The sequence below is a fragment of the Haliaeetus leucocephalus genome, unplaced genomic scaffold (assembly GCF_000737465.1).
Source record: "Haliaeetus leucocephalus isolate CR32 unplaced genomic scaffold, Haliaeetus_leucocephalus-4.0 Scaffold556, whole genome shotgun sequence".
Lineage (NCBI taxonomy): Eukaryota > Metazoa > Chordata > Aves > Accipitriformes > Accipitridae > Haliaeetus > Haliaeetus leucocephalus.
Window position 1 is genome coordinate 6,910,129 of NW_010972992.1, and position 20,892 is coordinate 6,931,020.

Consider the following 20,892-nt stretch of genomic DNA (forward strand, 5'->3'; position numbering starts at 1 on the left):
TGTAAGAATCAGTTCTTAACATCACCTAGCCACAGCTAGCTCCTTTCTTCCGGGCTTATCCTATAATTCAAGGGAGTGCTTGACAGAAGACTGTTAATTAACAACAGAAAAGGCTAATTTAGACTGTGACCTGACTTTTAAAGTGTACTTCTAAAGTTGCTTGTGTCTTGGCTCAGTACAAGAGCCTCAGACACACACTGTAGAGACATTAAGTCCTCCCACTTCTCCCAGCATATGCTGCTTTCTCCCTTCTCCCAGCTTCAGCTGGGTGAGCAGAATTCTGTGAGGTCAGGACTTCCAGCACGCTGAAGAGGCTCACACCATCTCCATAGCATGAGCACACCACCATATCAACAAAACTTTCTTCTTCCCTGCATAAAAGTGCTTTTCTGCCTCTCTAGTCTTAAGCCAACACCACTTGCATGTCTGCCCCAGCCTCTGAAAGCATCACTCCAACACTTATTACTGAACACTAACTTCTTTTTTACATAGCTCCTTCCAAAATTTGGTAGGTCTCCCTCTCTACTAAGGCTTCACAGGGAGATGCAGAAAGGGACCTTTTTGCCAGGGTTGTTGAGTGTCTCTTTGTAGTCTCAGCAAGCTAGGCAAGGCACCTCTACCTTGCTATTTCTGCAATTAATTTTACAGGCATAAACAGAGACAATTCATCATCATTTAGGGTGGAAGTATTTGAGACATAGGTAAGTGACAGGAGGCATTCCATGGTTGGGAATATGCTGGTTCATGCTCACTTGACCCACAGTGTCTTGTGTAGCATACCTGTATTTTCAGCTACTGGGACAGATTCCAGGCTGGAGAATTTTACCTGTATGGAATGCATCTATACTACCAGCGCCTACCAGCACTGTTTTAGGCAACTGACCACACTGGAATGCAGCTGATAATAAATAATAAATTTAGTTATTTAGAGAATATTTGATGGTGCACCCAGACCCCAGTGAAAGATTGTCCTGTGCAGCCACAAACACCCCCTTGTTGATTACCTGGGCATTAAGGAGCTGAGAGTGAACTTCCTGATGGGCCTTCCGAAGAAGCTTGCTCTCTTCTCTGAGTTTAAAGACTGTATCTGCAAGAGAAGAAGAGATTTGCTCAAGAGGGCTATTTTCCTTTCCATAAATTCCTCTTGACCTCACCGATCTCTCCGAGCCCAGGAATTACAGTGGAGCACTAGCTAGGGACTAGCCAAACACACTGACAAACCTGAATCATCATTCCTTTCAGCACTCATGAGTCCTGCCCACCCAAGGAACCTTCTCCTCTCTGGAGTGTCTCTGCTAACTATTGCTATCACGGTCAGGCTCTTGCTGTGCTTGCTATCAGAGCAAGATATTCGTTTAGTCATTTCCCTTACCCATTGCAGCTGAATAGCAGGGAAAGCAGCAAGCAGTGGTCACTGCCCCTACCTGCAGTAACTGGAAGGTTGAGAAACAACTACAGGAGAGGTCTGTCAGGTCTCCTGAACCCACAGCAGATCCAGTAAGGAGGTTCCCTCCTACTGCGTAGAGAAGCTGCCTCTTGAAAGGATGGTACAAACAAAAAAACCCACAACCCACTTACAGAAAGCAATCACAGGACAACTTGGTCCTCAGGCACATTTATTCCTATGCTGTTAAGCAGCAAGCTTGTGCCTTGCAGCTCCCAGGTTGGGCTCCTTTCAAGCTCTTCGCACATTCCTAAGTACTTCAGTGACAAGACACACAATGCACTTATGTTTCACTGCCTTGAATATAGTTGTGTATCCTCCAATAAAACAAAAGACTGTCAAAAAAAGTCAGCTTTTTTTTGGATCACGAAGCTCCTTTAAAACATAACTAGAATTGCATGCACTGGGATTTCTCTACAAACATAGTTGCACCTGCCAGGACAAGGATGGGAATTTTCCCCTAACAGGATGGTCACTTTGCTGTAGGCTGAATTGCATGCAAGATTTCAGCTCAACATTACAGATATTTCTGATTACAGCGGTGTATCTTTTTTTATAACATTCATCCCTGGGACAGGACATTTAGGCAGTTAGGCCAGGCTAGGTGACAGCTAGCACAAGATCGCTACTGATAAGACCTCTGACTACAATACAGACATTCCCCCAGGCCTTCGAGAGAACCAAAGGCATCTCAAGCGTGGGAGAGATGTGTCCAAAAGAATCCTGCAGTTTCACTGAGACAATACCTCAGTAACATCTACTTCTTCAAAGCATATTCAGAAACTGGAAATCAAAACCTTCATGCCATTGTATGTCCTTCCTCTACCACCAGCATGGCAGACATGAAATCCTGGTCCCAGTGACCTCATCAGGAGTTTTACCGCTGGTGTCAACGGGAAGAAAATCTCAGCTGTAACTACAGGGCCCTTATCTCCAACAGAAGCTCAAAGATCAAAACTATCGCTCTGCCTTCAGAGCAGACTGCCAATGTGTGATGAGAAAAAAAACGGAGAGTACAGAATTAGCGTGGGGGAGCACAGCAGAGGACAGGCTGTGCTGGGGGTGTGAAATACAGCATAAATAGACTGCAGTTCCTATAAAGCAGAGGAGAAAATAGTTCATACTGCAGCAGGAGAGGGCCCGGAGTAGAGGGAGGAGGCAAACAGGATTAAACAGGCCCCAGTTAACAAGACCAGGAAGCTTCAGCTATCCGAGCATATACTCATGACACATTAACCAGCATTCAAAAACCACTTCCAGAAGAAGGGATTTTCAGGAACAGGGCACAGATACCCCAACCATTGGGTCACACGGAACAGCTGCATTGTCCCCAGATCCCAGCACGTTCTGCATGTAGATAGCTATGCCGCCAACCCGAGAGCTGCCCCAAAGCTGTAAAGCAACCAGGACCACCAAAGAGGAGCTACCAAACCCAGCTGCACCTGTGAAAGCAATCCCTTATACTTCCCAGTGGGCTCCTGCTTTCCCCCAGCATCCCTGGCGTGAGGGTTTCATTTTTGCAACTGAATCTAGCAAAACTCCCTCCATTCCATTTTAACAGCCCTCAGCATGTCCACTGCTCAGATACATCTTCTGTTCTCTATTATACTCACTGACAGAGGCTCATCTTCCAACACACGCCTCCTGAGGGCACATTATATATAGAAAGTACTGGTGGAACATAAGGAAAGAAAATAAGACATTAGCAATGCTCCCTGTCTTTGCCACCTCTCATGAGACTGTCTTGCTCTTTTGTACGGCATGGTTACCAATACTTAAGGGAAGATTTACTAGCCAGCTTTGAGCTTAAAGCACAGGAGAGAGATGGTACCAAGTGAACAGTAGGCTGGGAAAATGAACAGAGAATATTAATATCTCAGCTTTAAGCTGACCTTCCTGACTAGCTTCCCTTTTTGAATTGTTTTTCTGATAGTTATTCTCCTTCCTCTGGCAGAATTTGTTTTCTTACTTCATTGGGGGTGGCATATTTCAAGAAGAGAGACAAATAAATATTTAGGTTTCACTTGCTTGTGCTCAATTCCCCTCTTCTAACGCAGGGGTGCTCATCAGATACTAGGGCTCTGTTGATCAGAGAAAAAAACCCAAACAAAACATCAGTAGATTTCAGTCTCCCAGACCTAATCTAAGTAAGAACAGATGTGAACCTTAAAAGCCCCACAATCTAATTAAACAGCAGACTAAATAGAAACTACTCTTTGGGAATTAAGGGGATCAGCATTCTCTGCAATACTTGCATTATTAAATTTATTTTATAAACCTACACCATTAATTACAAAAAGTATGTTTAACTTGCTCCCAAGCTTAAATGTTAGCATTTACAAGATTCTAGTAGTAAAGAAACTGGCTTCCATTGTCAGAAGTATACAGAGAAGTGGAAAATATATATTGAAATAGATGAGATAGATACCTAAATGTCACAATGTTTTATCTGCCACAAAAAGCATCTCCACTAACTTAGTTACACTCACACACCAGAGAAAGGATAGAGTAAGGCAGTATTACCTGATGGATGAACCTGTTGTTTCTGCCCCAGGCTACTGTGGAACCGCAGGCATGTACCTCTATCTTAGCCTCATGCCTTTTACTTTTGGATTATCTTACTCATTTTGAGCGTGACCTCCTTGGCACATGGACTGTTTCACAGTCCGAATATGATCAGCATCTGGCACAATAATTTGTTATCTTACGTGGCTCTACACAAATAAGCTAAGTAGCAGCTGCAGTAAGAGCAAGCAGCCATCAAAAGTCAATTAGGCTTTTAAAATAACGCCATGAAAGTGCTGGTGTTGATAGAAGCCAGGGATGCCCCATGCAGTATAACAGTGCAGGGGTCTCTGAAACCCAGAGAACTCAAAGTGTGGTTAAACCTGAAGTCACACAGTCTCCCGTGGGGCTATTAAAAAAAAGCAGGAGCTCCCCTCCTCTGTGACCCTACACTGACCATGCAATTGCAGCCTGATCAATGCATTTGCAGAGCCCAAGCAGCCAGAGGCTTTTGTGGTGTGTTTTCCTACACAAAACCACCACCTGTGAGCCCCAGTAGCTTCCCTTGCATGGGGAAGCTGCTTGGTAGCCTGCTCTGCGTCTCTCACTTCCCCTCAATGAAATCTCAGGACACCTGGCCAGTTTTAACACTGCCCTTGTTCCCGCACCACCACCCTGAGGTAGGACGATGCTCCAACTGAGGTATAGAAGGGCTAAGGCACTACACACAGTCACACAGAAGAGTTCCTACAGTATTTGCAGACCTTTTGGGGGCCTGTAGAAGAAACACTGTCCTCTCCTGAATTCAGTTCTTCAGTCCTTTCTCTGCCTGGTGTTTTCACAGCTCTCCATCACACTCACCCTGCAAGTTTGTGACTTCACTGTCCTTCTCCTGCTGCAGCTGGGCATATTTCTGGCTATGGGTCTCCAGTGTCTTACGATGTTCCAGTTTCAAGCTGTTGTGCTGCAGCTGCAGGTCAAGCAGCTGCTTCTTGACATCTTCATGTTGGTTCTGAATATGAAAAGAAGTGACAGTCAGTACGAGGAGAAGAACAGTAATTTAGCTATTGCCAAGTGCTATTCGAGTGCCTCTGTTTAATAAGTTGCTTGGGGAGGCAGAAAAGATGTTCGTTCCTCCAATAAGGTAGCTAGAAATCCCAGATAAGATAAAATACTCTTTCTGTTCAGTGGCTCAGGAGGAATGTGACATGCCAGTGAAACTCTGCTTTGTGAAGCAGTTTGGGAGGTCTCCTTGGAAGCCACTAAACTGGAAGCAGAACGTAGCGGCAAGTCCACTCCTGCCTGAAAAAGAGACGGAGACTCTGGGACACAGCCAAGAACTACTACCACTCCTTCCCGACTTCCCTGCACACCCTGCTCCGAGAGCAATGCAGGCTATAATATTTGCTGATATCAAACCAAATGCCCGTGGAACACTGCACAAATCCAAGGTCCTTTCCGGAGCCCCAGACCCGCTGAAGGACATTACCTGCACAGATAGTTTCCACGGCGCACGTAGCGTCAGGCTGCACATTGCATTACAGGAGTAGTTCACCTTTAGGTAGGGCTAAGGTCTAATTCCCATTGTCTTTGCGTGCAGGTATTGCTAGTCACGTAGGACACACAGACACCTAAACAGTCCGGTAGTTCTTTCTGCTTTGTTTGCTTCCCCATAGCCTGGCTGTTCTCCCACCCGCCACTCCAAGCTGATAGAACAGGAGGGAGACCTTTTGCAAGGACACCACATCTTCTTACATAGTGAGACTAGAAAGAACCCACATTCCCCATAATAACATGGGACCCACAGGCATAAAATGCCAGGATAGCAAGAGTCTCTCATGAGACCACGGGCTATTTCGAGCAGGCCAAGAATTCATCAGATAGATAGAAGTGGGTTGAAGAGCTGTTCTCTTCTCCCCTCCCCTCTTGCAGAGGCCAAGAACAAAAACATGCTGAGACATCCTTTTGCTTGGACCCATTGAACCAGAATTCACCTCCTTTTTTGTTCCCATGGTAACCTAGAGAGTCCTTCCACATTCAGTTTGTCAACACCAATTATGCATGCAGATTGATTGGCTCACAGGTGAACCCTGGCCCTTCCATACAATAGCTGCTCAGGACTCAGGCAGCAATTTCAATCAGCCTTCCTGTAAACACATCTTTTTTAAAAACCCCAAACCTCTAAATGCTATCGATGACTGCATTTATCCCCAGTAAAACAAAGCATCTGTGGCCCAGGCATTCTCCCCTGAAGCAATTATCCTCCATTAAAAGGAAAGAAATAACTGTGCTCCAAAAATACATGCAACGCAGAGGAAAAAGCTATTGGTACGGAGGGGTCCCAGAGACAGAACAAAGAGGAGAGACAAGGATGTCAGGTTAATCAGATCACAAGATTAGGAGGGAAAATAAAGAGAACAAAAGATTCCTGCTTTGGCTTTCAAAGACATTAGGTACTTACAGTTCTCGTAAGAGCCACCGGCAAAAAGCACTGCAGAGGAACCACATCCCTAAAATAATTTTGATACTAAACACCTTGGAAGCCACCAACATTAGCAAGTGAGAATTGATTTTAACAAGAAACTCTAAGCAATTTGAGGAATTGTAAGTCCTCATCAGCTCAGGTCAATTAATTTCTAGCCCATATTCTGTCTGGCAGGTGATATATGTAATGTGTGTCCCCAGACTGCTCACAGTCAGGGAGAGAATATTCATCCTTTGATAGCAGCAGGAAGCTGAAGAGAGAGAGATAAGTGCCTTGACCAAGGTCACACAAAGCACCTGAGGCCCAGTCCAGCTCATGAAGCACACAGAGCATCCTCACTCAGCTGTTTTCTAAGGATGGCTGTGACCAACATATGCAAACCTCCAGAGGAATCTAAAGATGCTGTTTTATTGTAGTTGCAGGACAGGAGGTCTGGAACATGCTACATATGATTATTTTTCAGAAAAAGCAACTTAACTGTAAGCAGAGTGTTTTTGACCCAGTCAGTTCTACCAAAGCTAGCTATGCTGACAGCCCCAAGGAAACCAGGAACCTCTCATGTCCAGAGCTGCCCGTCTGACTGTAATGTCATTCCCTTCTCTACCTCATAGATACATCGTTTTACTCAGTCAAGCAGAAACTGCAAGACACAGCACACGAGCGTTGTGCAAATCATGTCCAAATGCAGCTGGGGGTGAGGGAATACAGAGAGACCACGCTGTCACGACATTTCACGCTGTGCCACTACCCATTGTGCCCAACAGTGCAATATGGGGGAAATCATATCATCAGGAAGTCAGCTAATCTTTCAAAAATCAGGAGTCCTTCAACTCAGCTGTATGACTTCAGGCCAGCAAGTCCTCTCATCCCACCTTACCTTTGCTATTCAGACAACACATAGCGCCCAAGATGCATCAGCTATGCGGTAGCTCTATCTCACTGAAGTCTCTGGGGAAATGGGCAGGCGAGGGGCGGCAGGCAAAGAGAAAGACGAAAATAAGAGTACCTCAAAAACACAGATTTCTGCCATCATTTAGAAAGCAGCTTTGCAGATAGCATTGTACAAAATGGAATCAGTAACTGGATGCTTAGCCCACAAGCAAAGGAAGGGCACACCTCATTGCAAGCTTCCAGGTTCCAGCAGTTTCAGGAAGTCCATGTCAAAAATCTTTTGTTCAAAGCCACCCGCCTCCTTGCCTGCCTATTCATGAATGCTAGGATGCATTCTGCAGAATGATGTTAACAAAAAATTTTAATCTCCACTCAAGAGGATGAAAGGAATTGTAAGATGAAGCCTGGCCTCAGCAGGAATCCAGACACAGGCAACTACTGCAGCTGGTATTTTTGGACAAAGTCAAGCCCCTTGCTCCTTGGAGCCTGGTGTGCCAGCTGCAGATGTTTATCAGACATAGATGACTTCAATACATACCAGAACGACAGCAGTGGCCAGAAACTCCAAAGCCAGATATGCTGATGGGGCTTCATGGAAGTCTTTGGTCCTATTTGGGACCTCCAGCTTAGCAGAGTTAGTTGCTTCTGTTCAGCATTACACGTCTACTTCCTAGGTAACGATATTGCTGGCAGCAATCTCTCTCCTGAGGAAGATGCTACCAGTGGGAAGCACTTATCATCTGTGCTCCAGTAACAGAAGTGTTACTCACAGTCTCATAACTAGCTAGAATTGAGCTGCAAACTGCTTTTTCGGGGGGGGGGGGGGGCTGAAATCTACCACTCTGCAGTCCCAAGGGCTGGCCTGTCTTTCAGCAGCTGTAAATGTAGTTAAAAAAACAGATTATTTCCCCCCCCTCCAATAAAAGGAAGCAAGAGGAAGGGAGCCAGGATGAAATGCTCTCACTGTCCCGTTGAGACAAGCAAACCAGAGCATTCTGCTCAGACTGCAGTTGAAGAGGAACGTACTGTTGAGAAGCATTCCCAGAATCCACAGTGCTAGATAATACCCAAGAGACAGAACTGTACTTCCCTTTTCCCGAAGTCTGAATCCAAAAGCCAGGCAGCTGGAGGTCCAACTCTGCTCAGGAAATATAACCCAGCAGTGCTACGGGTTGCTGGAACCTAGCCCTCTTTCTACATCCCAGAATTAAATTACCATTTCACTGCCAATGCTCTAACTAAAAACACTTAAAAATCACCATCACGAGCCACAGTTGCATTGCTCTAACAAAAGCAAACTTTAACATCAAGATATGCTTCAGGTAGAGCATGCGATAAGCTACAGAATGCTGTAAGCCGCCCCCCTCTGAGCCTCTTACATGGACTGCAATACATTGTATTAGCCCAAAGGGCAAGCTACAATGAATAGACCCATTTTCACACTAAAAGACCCAGAAAAGAACACGGTGAACAACAGAACTCCTGTGCGATAAACTGCACAAAGACTACCATTGAAATGAGGCATAGGTGAAGGCTGTAATCTGATGCAAAGCCCAACAGAATAAATAGGAAACTCCCATGAACCTGAATAGTCAGGAAGGAATGTAGATCAACACCACTGTGTGGTCTCCTCCCTCTGTGCTGGCAGTAGCAGCGTGAAACCCTTGGTCTCTCCTAGGCATCTCCGGCAAGCGAAAGCACCAACTCTCCATCCAGGGAGCATTCTTTAACACGCAGCAGATGGTGAGTACGTGAAACCAGACTCCTCCCTTACCTTCAGTATCTTGTGCTGGGAACTGAGGGCCCCGTATCTGTTCATAGAATCTTGCTGGAAAGAAAGATTCAACAGTGCCATTAGATCCCAGAAAAACTTAAGGCAGGGAGGAACACACACACGAGCACCTGCCCAGCCACTGCACCAACAACAAGTTCCCACTGCCCCTTCACACACACAGGCACACGCACGGTGACTGGGAACAAGCCTACCAAGGTGGTGACCAGCAGAACATGCAGCCTGAACCTGGCTGGAAAAGAACCCCTTCGAAACAACCTAGCCACCAGCTAATTAATTGCACTCTCTTGATTCACATTCAGAGCAGTTTTCCCCAGTCTTCAGTTGTTTTTCTAGGACAGGCCCAGTGCTGAAAGGGCTTTGAACAGTAAACCCCCCCCTAAAGCAGGCTGAGCACTCTTTGCAGCAGCTGAGGGGGAGGCAGACAGCACCAGAACTAAGGCTTTCGCCTACATGCACAAATTGCACCATTTAACAAAAAAAATTAATCACTAAGCAATTGAGTAAGCCTAAAGCAAACTCCTGTAACTAGGTACAGCTACCAAACTAAGCTCAACAGACACAAACCAGCAGCAAAGAGGGATTTACATGTGTGCACAGAAGGCTCTGTACCAGTTTAACAAACCTGCTTACACCTTGCTAAGGGTCACGGTCTTCCCCGTTGTCCACAGGGTACCATTCGTCACTGTAGCACCAGCACCTCAGCGCAGCAGGTGTGAAAGCCACCAGCCACCCGTGCTCAAAGGCTAAGTCCCCACGGCAGTAGTGGCACCTGAGAGGGAACATGCTGCAGCGTCTCCCATTACATGCAGTTTTACTAATATCTGCTGGGATCTCTGTTTGGGTAGCTTAAAGCAACGTGGCTGAGACGCTAAGCAGCACCACGGAAGTGCAAACTAACCGCCATGCAGAGATTTCCACTACAACCCACAATTTAACTTACACGATAAATACTCAATATGGTATGAAATATTACCCGCAAATGAGCACAAACTGCAAGGGAGCTGCCCAGCCACGGAGTATTCAGATATTCATCCATGAGTTTCTTTCTGTAACAGGATGACATTCACCCACAGATAAGCAGGCTAAAAGCAATTCCTCTTCTCCAGCATCTCATCAACAGATGCTCTGAGAAAGGAATAAAACCAGCCTTATAACTTCACGTGAACGGGACAGACTGTAACCCAGGGATGCATTTCTTCCTACCGCTCACTGAAAAGTCCTTCTTTTCCCTGCCAATTGAGAAGTCCACAGGCTAGTGGAAATCATTTGACGGTCCCTGGAGACAGAAAACAATGGATATGCTTTCCCCAACAACACCATGGCCTTTCTTCTCCATGTTCCCTGTGGTGTGCCTTGCATTCAATTTCCCCAGGACTCTTCTGTACTGTGAAACAGCAACTCCCTTTTCAGACTGCAGCACAGGACTCCCTGCTACACCAGGAGCTGACAATCAGGTCATCTACTCTGCGATCACACATGGGAGAATAGGCAGAAATGCTCTAGCACAACAGTCTTTCCCTAAAATGAAATAAATCCTTACACGCCAACAGCCTTGCAAGGTGGAGTCAGCCAAAGTTCATCTTGCACCATACACACTCATAGTCTTTCATGCCTTCCAGACAGCAGCACTGGCCTCATGACTGTGCTGGTACTGGAAAAATCTTTACCATTATTACACACACACTCTGAGGAATAAACCATACCTACCTTCTCCTTATTGAGAGCTTCCTGAGCTTCTAACTTATACACTAAAAAATCTAGAAATGGAAGAAGAGAAGACAATTTAATGAGCTGGAATTTAACAAGGATCTGCTTTATATTTTGGTGGGGGAGGGAAGAAGGGAATCAGCCCCTTGCTGAGCAAAAGGCTGCAACTCCACAAGCTGGAATGCAGATGCTGCTAGGAGACTCTACTCAATACTCTCAGAAGGATGGTGGTATTTTCCATGAGAGCTGTCCACCCATCTAATCTGGCCCAAATGTCCTTCCTTTCCCATTCTATAGGCAAGTGCATTGGTGACTTCCTACTTCAGCACACAAACAGCTACATTTTGATGTCACTGAAGCCGTGTAAGGATTTGGGGTGCTCTGAAATGAGAGATGACTCTGGAAAAGAGAAATCAAAGCTTCCATGAGACCAAAAGGAACTTATCTGCTGATCTCATGTGCACCACCTTCTTAAAATGGGAAGGTCCCATGACAAGATAACGTTTATTAGGATGCTTCATTTTCTCAGTCAGTCCCCACCAAATAAATGAAAGAGGCAGAAATGCATTTTCTCCCTTAGCTATGTAGCCACATAGCTACAGCCAAACCTGGATGCTGTCTGTCAGCATTTCCAGAAACACAGTGCATGTAGGGGTAAGGAATAATGATTATTTACTCCACATACCAGTTTTGAAGATAAAAACTAAGCTATTAAGTTGCCAACAACAATCAGGTGCAAAGGGGTCTGACATCCAAGCACACTACTCCACTGAAAGGTACCTGAGCTAATCCATTAGCTTTCTCCTTCCTGTTGTATTTCATGGTCTTAAAATATCCTGCATGTATCTACTTTTGTACATCAACTTTAAAGGATCTGGTCAGTCTGTATTGTCCGTGTAGTGGACATGGAGTGCAGTGATGCTAATATTATTAAGCACTTGTAGAGCTCAGCATCTTCAGATCGCCTTTATAAGAAAGTTTATGTATTTCCAGGAAAAAGCATGGTCTAGTGCCAGGTTTAGCTATCACTTAAAGTGCTCAAGCACCACCTCATGGGTACTGTTACTCACAGATCAGACTGAGAACATAAGTAGGAATATGAGAGAACAGAACCCACCTCCCAGCACCTTTTGCCCATGGGTGCTGGACGAGTCAGTTAACTATAAGTACAAACCAGGGATGAGTCTCACCTGGGGGACATTCAGTAACATCCACACGTGGCCCTGAAGGCAGAAAACACTTGGGGTACAACACACACATCTCCCCACAGGACAGCTGGAGGGCTGGCTGGCCACCACTATGCCATCCATGCAAGAGACTCACCTTCCTTCGTCTTCTTGTGTTCCCCTCGCTCCTTCTGCAAGGATCGTTCTAGCCGGGATCTGTGCTCATACACAACTGCAGAAGCAGAAAGAGGCAAAGCATGAGATAAACCCTGAAATTTCTTTCCACGTATTCTTTCCCCCAAAACAGGCTTCTCGCAGGTCACGCAACCAGGGGCACAAGCGGACCTTAAATTCTGCCATGGACTGGGCCAGAAAGTGCCCAAGAGAGCAGACTTGGGCAAAAAAGCCTTTCCTGTTTTCAATGGCCTGCATCACCCTGGGTTTCTGGGCTTAAGCACACAGTAGCTCACATGTAAAATCCAGACCAAGCAAATCAACAGTCCTGAAATACATGCAGATATCCAATGTCCTAAACAATGAAAGGGTCAAGTCCAGCTACAAGCTGTTTGCACTTTGTCAACTGTGAAAAGATAAGGTCTAGAGCAGGGTGGGACAGCTGGACTAGAGACAATGGATATTCCTCATATGACACACCAGTCTGTCATTCTGTGAGTATTTGCACTCAGGTTTTGCTTTGGAGTCTAAGCTGCAAAGCCCAAGAGCTGGCTTTAGCGGCCAGTGGCTAAACTGTATATTTGAGGGCCAAGCCCACTACCAGGCTCAAGGTAGCCAGAGCCTTCTGGGTCATCTGTTCTGTAAAAGCATCAGCAACATGCGGGAGAGACATTTTCTCCCCTTCCACAACCCAACCATTAACTGGCCCTCAGGCCACTAAGGAAAAGTGAGCCAAGCAGCTCTCTCTCCCATTACACACAAAAAAGCATCTGTACTCTGCACAGGAGCCGAGAAGGGAGAGGGATGAGGCTGCTTCAGGGATGAGGCTGCTTCATACAGCAGCCACATGACAAATGGAAGTGCCAGAGAAGCTTCTTGATGGATGGCGATTTTAATCCACTCTGATGTCTGAATGCTAACCAAGAGCTTTCCCTGAGTCACAGCACTCAGCTGCAATAAGGCTCCTCCATCCCCTCTGCACAGAGACTGCCACCATGCCAGAATGGCACTGGGCAGCAATTCGGGGGGCGGGAGGGCAATAAAAGAAACTTGCCTCCAGAGCCAGTATCTTTGGGGGCAAATCGTGCCACGATGTGCACTCTCCAGGAGAATGAACAAAGCGGGATGATATTTGCATGCATAAAACAGCGCTAACCCATTCCTTGCAAGTCTGACACCTCTGTAGCCCCTGAAGAAAAACAAACAAAACCCCAAAGAAAACCACTTTTTTTGCTGCCTCACCCATCTCTCCCCAGGCAGGGAATTCAAGTTACCCAGTTCTTCAGAACTCCACAGAACTCACAGACTGCCTATGCCTCACCTCTTCCTTCTGCATTGCAAAATGGCAACTATTCTTGCATTTTGAGGCTGTGTCTTCCTCACAGCAGGTCTCCTAATTACACTAAGCGCATGGAAGACTGTAATTTCACCGGGCAGCAAAGCACTGCTGCCATGACCATTCTTCAAGAGCTTTTTAATCAAAGTTGGGCATTCAAGGGATGCATTCCTCACCCTTATGAGCCACATCCCCCTGCAACTTTATGCAGAGCAGACCTGAGAGCACAGTCTAATTTTATCCAGCCTCTTAAAAAGCCTGGTTCACTATTGCATATTTCTCTTCTGTTAGATCACAACAAATCCAAGTCTGGTGGCTTTATCAGGACCCTCACAATGACTGGTGTTTTTCTTCCCACCTGGAAATGTCCTTCCCGCACCGAAAAAGAACCTCCACATGGTGTAACTCCATGCTTTTTAAGCCAAGCTCATGACATTGGCTAGGTCCAAGCTTGGGATTTTTGTGATACTTTGGTTTACCAGCAGTGGATCTGTTAATATTTACAGTGATCTCCAGCAACAGCTGAGTACCTGAGCAAATCATGGGAAAAAGAAGTGATACATGAAGCCAGGCATGGTAAAGTGTTGAATCCTAAGGGGTTTGCCGATTGTAGTACAACTGCTTCATAAGCCTTCTGGGGGCACTAGCCCAGCTAGCCAGGTAGGCAACTAGGCTAGATACTGAGGGTAGCTGGAGCTGAGGCTCCAGCTTCAAGACACAAACTGAATCCAAACATCTCCGTATCCTGTTGTCCCCCCTGGAGCAACTTCAGTGCCTCCAGGCAGTGACTTTTCCTATACTGAAATGCAGGCTTCAGCAGGACAAGACAGACAAGTTGGCTTTTCCTGGACTAGACTGGTTTTAGACACTGCAGGTACAAGGACTATGTTTTAGGGTCTGCCAGCCTGGGCTCATCATGTGCCAGCTCTGTCCCACCCCAGATTGAGGAGCCATTCCCCAGGCATACATTCGGATCCAAGCTCTCTGCCCTGACCCACCTAATTCCCTCTGTCACTTCTGAACTCCCTCAGGGAGCAGGAAGGGCCAGTGTCCTAGGTCAGGAACTCCTAATGTCACCAGCCATGCTATCTCCTTCCTTCTCTTTGTTACCTTCCCTGGTTAACAAAGGCAGACATCCCAATGGCGAACATGCTTCCCCTGGGCTGGGTCACTTCATTAATATTTTCCTCTGGAGTGAGGAAACTACCATATTCTCCAAACCATTACAGCAGAAATATTTGTTTTCCCTCTGGGAGGACTTTTTCCCCCGCTGAGCACATTGGTAAGCAGCAAGCCCATCACCGCAGCTGTCCAAGTGTCTACTTCATGACGGCTTTATTTTTAGAAACACTTTTCCCACCAGACTACTCAGATATCACCCTGAGGGCTTCCCCAGCCCAGCTAAGCACACAAGAGGCTGTGGGTGCTTCTTCACTACATGCTAAAAAGCCTTGTTCAACAAAATTGTCATCTTGAGAACATCAGCCGCTTCCCAAAACATCTGCGAGCTCTGGGCACTCATGCTTCTGCCACGAGCATCTCGCTTTCTTGCAGTCTCATCCAGCGGAGCACCTGAGGACAAGTCTTTGATGCGATGGGAACTTCACACCAGCAATGAAAAGTCATGGCTGCTGGACTATTAGGGATGCCCAGCAATTCACAGGCTTTACCATGCCCTTTCAGGTACTCTGAGCTTCCAGTCTGCATTTGCCTCAGTGGTTCTGGGCTTGGAGGAATTCCCCACGTTGGAGTTTCTCCTGTAGGCATTTCATTTTGTTTACGAGTAACCTGAGTACACTGAAAGAAAACAGAATCTATGACCAGGGTTAGAAACTCAGCCCACACAGGCAGGTCACCCACCTCTCCAGGTCCCTGCAGCTGAAGAACCCGGGGCAACGGAGGCAGCGACCAGCCCCACTGACAGCACAGTTCTGCTCCATCACCCAGAACAGCAAAGTGCACTGGGTACCACAGGAGGCAAGTTGAACAGCTACAGCCTCACGCCAAAAAGCCAAGCGCTCTCAGCACAGGAGCAGGCAAGTAAATAACTATTTTGTGTAGAAAAAGTCTGCTTAGATGACCCCAGGTTACCAGGTGCTATTGATCTCACGTAGTAAATGGGAAACTAAAGCACAGGAAGGCATCAATAGCAATAGGCTTGTGCTAACACCCATAACCACAAATCCTGATGCAAGCACCACAAAGCAGATGAGTCTTCAGGAACAGCTCCTTATCACAGACTGCTTATTCAGAAATTTAAGACAAAATCCAGCTCTCCCGACACTTTTTTTAATAAGGAAGATAAGCTGAAGTAACCTCCAGTGACTAGACAAAAAAGTTGTACTCTCTCCTGCCATTCCTCCAGGTCTTCAGAGCCCAGAAAAGGTGGGTTCAGCTTTACACAAAGGAGCAAGTGCTGCATAAAGTAGTCTCTCTACTGATCTTTGAGGTGGAATACAGCAACAACTTAACAGACCAAAATGGCACAGTACAGCTTCAGAGGACAGGAAGCCAGGAAGTCTTTAACAATTTGCAACTACAAGAGAGAATGGAGGGTGGTCAGTGTCTAAATCCAGGCTGGAATTCAGCCAGAACTCAGCACTAAAGCACTGTCACCTGCTGCCAAATGAGCTAAAATGCAGAACTTGAACTGCTGAAACAATGAAATCCCTTCCAGTGCCTTGCCTTTGGGAAAGAACAGGTCAGGCCTTCCACAGACTCATTCTCATTTTAAAGGACCACAGGAAACAGGGTGATTGTGTGAAGGGGTTGCCTCGCATACCCCAGAGTACCAAGATAAACATCTGCCAGGAAGAGTTTAAGAGATCCATAAAGGGAGAGTGATTCCAGTCTTGCCAACAGTCCCAGGTTTTACTCTCCTCCTGTTCAAGTGGTTTCATTTTACCCTGCCTGGGAAAGCCACGAGTGCACGCTAGCTCCCTGCTTTCATGGAGCAAGGCAGCAGAGGCATCAAATTTGCTGCTCTGGTTCTGCAAAAACTACACACATTGCATAGTTCATTAGGCCATTTCTATGCCAATAGCACATTCTGTGGAAAGAGTCATCATACTGCCCGTGGCTCACAGCTCCAAGCAGCTCTCAGCACACAGAGATCAACACTAACTTCCAGACTGTACCATGCTCCTTCCCCTGTCATCACCCAGAAAAAGCTTTTTTCTCTGTTGCTCTCCTTTTTAGGGGCATCAGATACTCCTGCCAGTCTCCATCCAGTCACATCACAACTAATCACCCATGGCACCAGTCACTCAGGCTCAAGAATCATCCAGAGCAAGGGGAGCAGAACAAAAGCCAGACTCATCATACCCCTTCTCTGATCCAGAGAGATGGCAAAGGAGAGGCAGACTGGGTAAAAGACACCTGATGGTGAGGACAGGAGTGCTGCATTCTCATGCTGAGCAGCTGTGCAAAGGCAGAGAGAAAATTCCTCCGTCCCAGACACCAGTTTGATGTGCCATTGTCAGGCCACATCAGGAAAGTCAGACAAGTGGATGGTATACTATAAATGCACCCTTCCTCCCCATCTGTTCCAAGAGTGCTGTTAGTGAACTCACCAAAATAAAATCTCTCTGGTTTCACTCAGAACCTCCAGGCAGCAGCATGCTCATACATATACAGGCACACACCTATGGAAAACGGGAGGTGGCAAAGCAACACTCCACTTAAAGCCACCTGCTACATAACTCAGCATGGCACGTGTGTGGGGTGGGGGCCGAGACAGAACAGATTCATCTGAAGTGCACGCCAGGTCACAGCTTGCCAGACTGTGTCTCTAATCCCCTCTGAGCCTCCTGACACAGCACCAGAGTCCCCCAAATTACAGCCCTCAAGAGAAAGCCCGCTATTTGGCGAGCTGTCTCCGTGCTCCTTCAGACACACCTCCAACCCCACGCAGCAGAAACAGAAGAGATGGAGGGACAGAAAAGCCAAGCAGATTTTCCTCCTGGCTTCCAGCTGGGCCACAATATGGAAAGAGGGTCTAATGGGTCACAGCAAACGACTACCTCTGCGGCGGCAGCAGCAAGAGCTGGCCGGGACAAGGGGAACTAACCACCAGGCAAGAGGTTGGACAAGGTCACACACACAACAATACCTCCCTTTCTTCTTCTCACACAATGTGTTTTACCCTACAGCAAAGTCAGCAGCTGCTTTGCTCTTATTTTAAAAGAGTAGATGAGATCCGTTTCCCTGCAGGCAGCCAGTACCCCCTGTACCATGTGCAGTTCTCAGCCCTCCCAGCATACAGAACAGGCAGTGTTGGTTTCAAGACAGCTTCGCTCCCTCCTCCACTTGCTTTTCCCTTTCATTCGACTCTTCGCCCAGCCCTACACTTTCAAGCTTTATTTATAGAGGCTGCCAGAAGCACTGACCATATATTGTACCTGGATATAAGAAGGGTAGGAAATACTCGATAGCTGAAAGGAGACACCTGAAGCACTAAACAGTACTGAATTCCACCTCATCTAACACATCCTCCTTTTGTAGAGCTGGAAGGACAGAAATCAGATGCAGAAGACACAGCAATTGAAGTCATTCAACAAGCTGGCAGAGGGGCAGGGATAAAGCCCAGATTCCCAACTCTCCGGTGTCCAACACCAAAGCACCGCAGGGAGCAGCGCTGGAAGACAACAGCACGAGAGCCACGGCCATCCGTGCAAGACACCCCTGCACTTTAAGACTTCCATGAACATGGCTCCCATCTGCCAGTCGCTAGGCTTCTCCCACCAGCCAAATCCAAAAAGAAGCTTTGCCTTTGTTAAAATTGTTGGACAAGTAAGTGTCTTCTCAAAATAAAAAGGGTATCCATGGCAACAACTGTATTTAGGCATGGGAGGACTGACAGAGGGTTAGAAACCCCAGCAACAGGCTACAGCTCTGCTATTCAAACATATTTGGGTGGAAAAACTATTATGAGCCCATCTCAGTTGTTTGCTTGAGCCTGCTGTTCCCCAACTGGGGTTCCCTGAGGCTACCACTGTCATCTCATTCTCTGAAGAACCAGCCCCTCTCTCCAAGAGAAGCAAGAGATACTGACACACCAGAAAGGAATGTGGGCTCGCTTCTGCCTTGCTGATCTTTACATCTCAGAAACACAGGATGCAGGTGGAAATCTCTGTGGCTGGGACTGTACAATACATTAGGAACCGTAGCTGTTTCACTGCCTTGTGATAGAGTAAGAAGAAATGGAAACAAAACATAATAGCAGTGAACCTATACACACACAAGTTCTATTCACAAGATTGTTTTTTTAAAGCATGTTTCCTTGAGAGACAAACAAAACACATACACCACACTCCGCTTTCCCAGTTTACAGGTTGAAATACACAGCCCTGAGCACAAGCAGCCTATGTACAACGTTACATTTGCATCACAACACTGCACGCAAAAACACCGGAAAAGATTTAACCCTAAAAGGCACATATGTTGGAGTCACAGATCTGCAGAATTCCCCAGCAATACAGGCTACGGAAACAACGTCACTATATGTCAACAGAGGTCATAACGGATAGCCCATATTTGATTTTAGCCTGAGGAAGAGCTCTCGATGTAAACACTATAATCTAAACCCACTTGTTAGAAGAGGAGGTGTTAAATGAATCTCTTGACCTTGAGTCACTAGAACCACAGGCAAACAATATTTGGTCCACATAAAATTCATTCTGTGGGCACTCCAGAACCAACTCGTCCTCCAGCGTTACACACACAACTGCTGGCTACCAAAGAGTGGATTCCCACCAAACCTCTCTACAGGGAGCTCAGCAAATCCCTCTAAAGACTCCAGATCTAGTGACAGGTGCTGGAAACACAGCTTTGGCAGATGCAGTAAGGCTAGAATGATAGACTAGACAAAGAAGATAAGACTTCAGCAATGGAGTAATGTGTTCTCAGCCTTCCTTACTGAGATCTTGCCATAGGCTAAATGTCATTCTCCCACAGTTTGACATTTATGTAAGGAGGACAAATGAGGGGGGAAAGGGGCAGGAGGAATATACATATTATGCTTCTCTTCCCATCTTCTGGCAGCTCTTGCCAAGGGAACCAAGTGCTGGTCAGCAGGCTCAGAAAAACCAATTCTTTCTCCTCCTCCCCCCATTTTAGGGAGCTCTCCGCCGCAGCCTCCATCAGCCCCAAACAAGCTGGCAAGACTTTGCTAGTCACAGATCAATCTCTTGAGAAGATGAGAGGTTTGTTGCCTTGCAAAGGCAACGGGCAGTAGACAGTATGACGACAAACTTTACTAAAGGACCCTTTGCCTCTCTATTCACTTTCCGGACAGACGCTCCTGCAGGCTGGAGAGTGGTTCCACATCTCGGAGCCTGCCCAACCAGCCTCCGTTAAGTCCTGTTTGCATTTTTTACTGCTTCGCATTTAGAATGACATAGGACTAGTCTTTACGGCCAAAGGGAACTACAGGGAGAAGAAATGGAATAGATGTGACGCAGCTGAACTCACCAATCCAGCACACTCCGTTCCCCTTGCTGCTGTGAGCAGCAATTCAGATTCAAGGCTATTCTAATTCTAGACAGCAACGCTGAGCGGGGGGGGGAGAGAGAAAATAAGCGACAACATCTTCTCAGAGCTCTTTAAAGCCAAAAGCTGAACCTCGCTCCGCAAAAGCACCCCGCTTGTGGCTGGGCTGTGCGGCAAAAACACCAGCAGGTAATAATATTGGGAGAGAGGGAAGTTGAGCGTGTGTTGTGCACACACAGACAGAGCAGGTCACTCACCTTGGAGCTGGGCAGACAGCGCTTCTTGCTGCTGTTTGTATTTCTGGGCCAGGGCTTCAGCGTTCCGCACCTTTTGCTGCAAGTGGTTGTACATGAAAACTCCCGAGCCCAAACATGCCACGGTCACCAGGCAAAAGCCGGTCTGCAGAAGCCCCTTCTGCCTCCTCGAACACATGCCAGTCCCCATGATGGGGGCCGAAGCAAAACGATGTAGCGCTCTGCCTCTCCGGGCGTTGCTAAAGCATCGGATTCTCCCCCCCCACCGCCACCCAACAGCCCCTTTCCTCCGCAAATTCGCAGGTCCCTCTGCGAGACGCGATCAAAGTCTCGCCTCCTCTCCTTTCCAGCCCTCCGAGAAGCCGAAGAAGCTCCGGCAACGTTTTATTCCTCGTCGCCCATCGCCGAGAAGCGCAGCGCGACCCCCGTGTCCCGGAGGAAGAACCGAGGGACCGGCAGCTCCATCCCGCAGCTCCGGGGAACCGGCCCGGCACACGGGGCTCGGTCCGGGTTGCCTGGGCGGAGGGGAACCGGCGGAGGGGAGAGACGAGGAAGACGAGGAGGAGGAGGAGGAGGAAAACTTTTGCTTCCCATGTGCTGCAGTGGAGGGCGGGGGGGGGGGGGGGGGGGGGGGGGCCCCCTTGCG

At 47.1% G+C, this 20,892-nt stretch overlaps 1 protein-coding gene across 1 annotated transcript in view; it reads right to left on the minus strand.

Annotated features, from left to right (window-relative positions):
- The window catches only part of LOC104837955 (Golgi integral membrane protein 4-like), a 34,536-nt gene extending 14,100 nt beyond the window's left edge, over positions 1-20,436 (minus strand). The window contains exons 1-6 of the mRNA XM_010577434.1: positions 20,250-20,436; positions 12,151-12,225; positions 10,828-10,877; positions 9,100-9,153; positions 4,811-4,961; positions 1,005-1,087 (exon numbers count right to left, since the gene is read on the minus strand). Coding sequence (XP_010575736.1) covers positions 1,005-1,087; positions 4,811-4,961; positions 9,100-9,153; positions 10,828-10,877; positions 12,151-12,225; positions 20,250-20,436 — 600 coding nt within the window. The remainder of the gene's footprint in view (positions 1-1,004; positions 1,088-4,810; positions 4,962-9,099; positions 9,154-10,827; positions 10,878-12,150; positions 12,226-20,249) is intronic.
- Between the last annotated feature and the right edge of the window lie 456 nt (positions 20,437-20,892).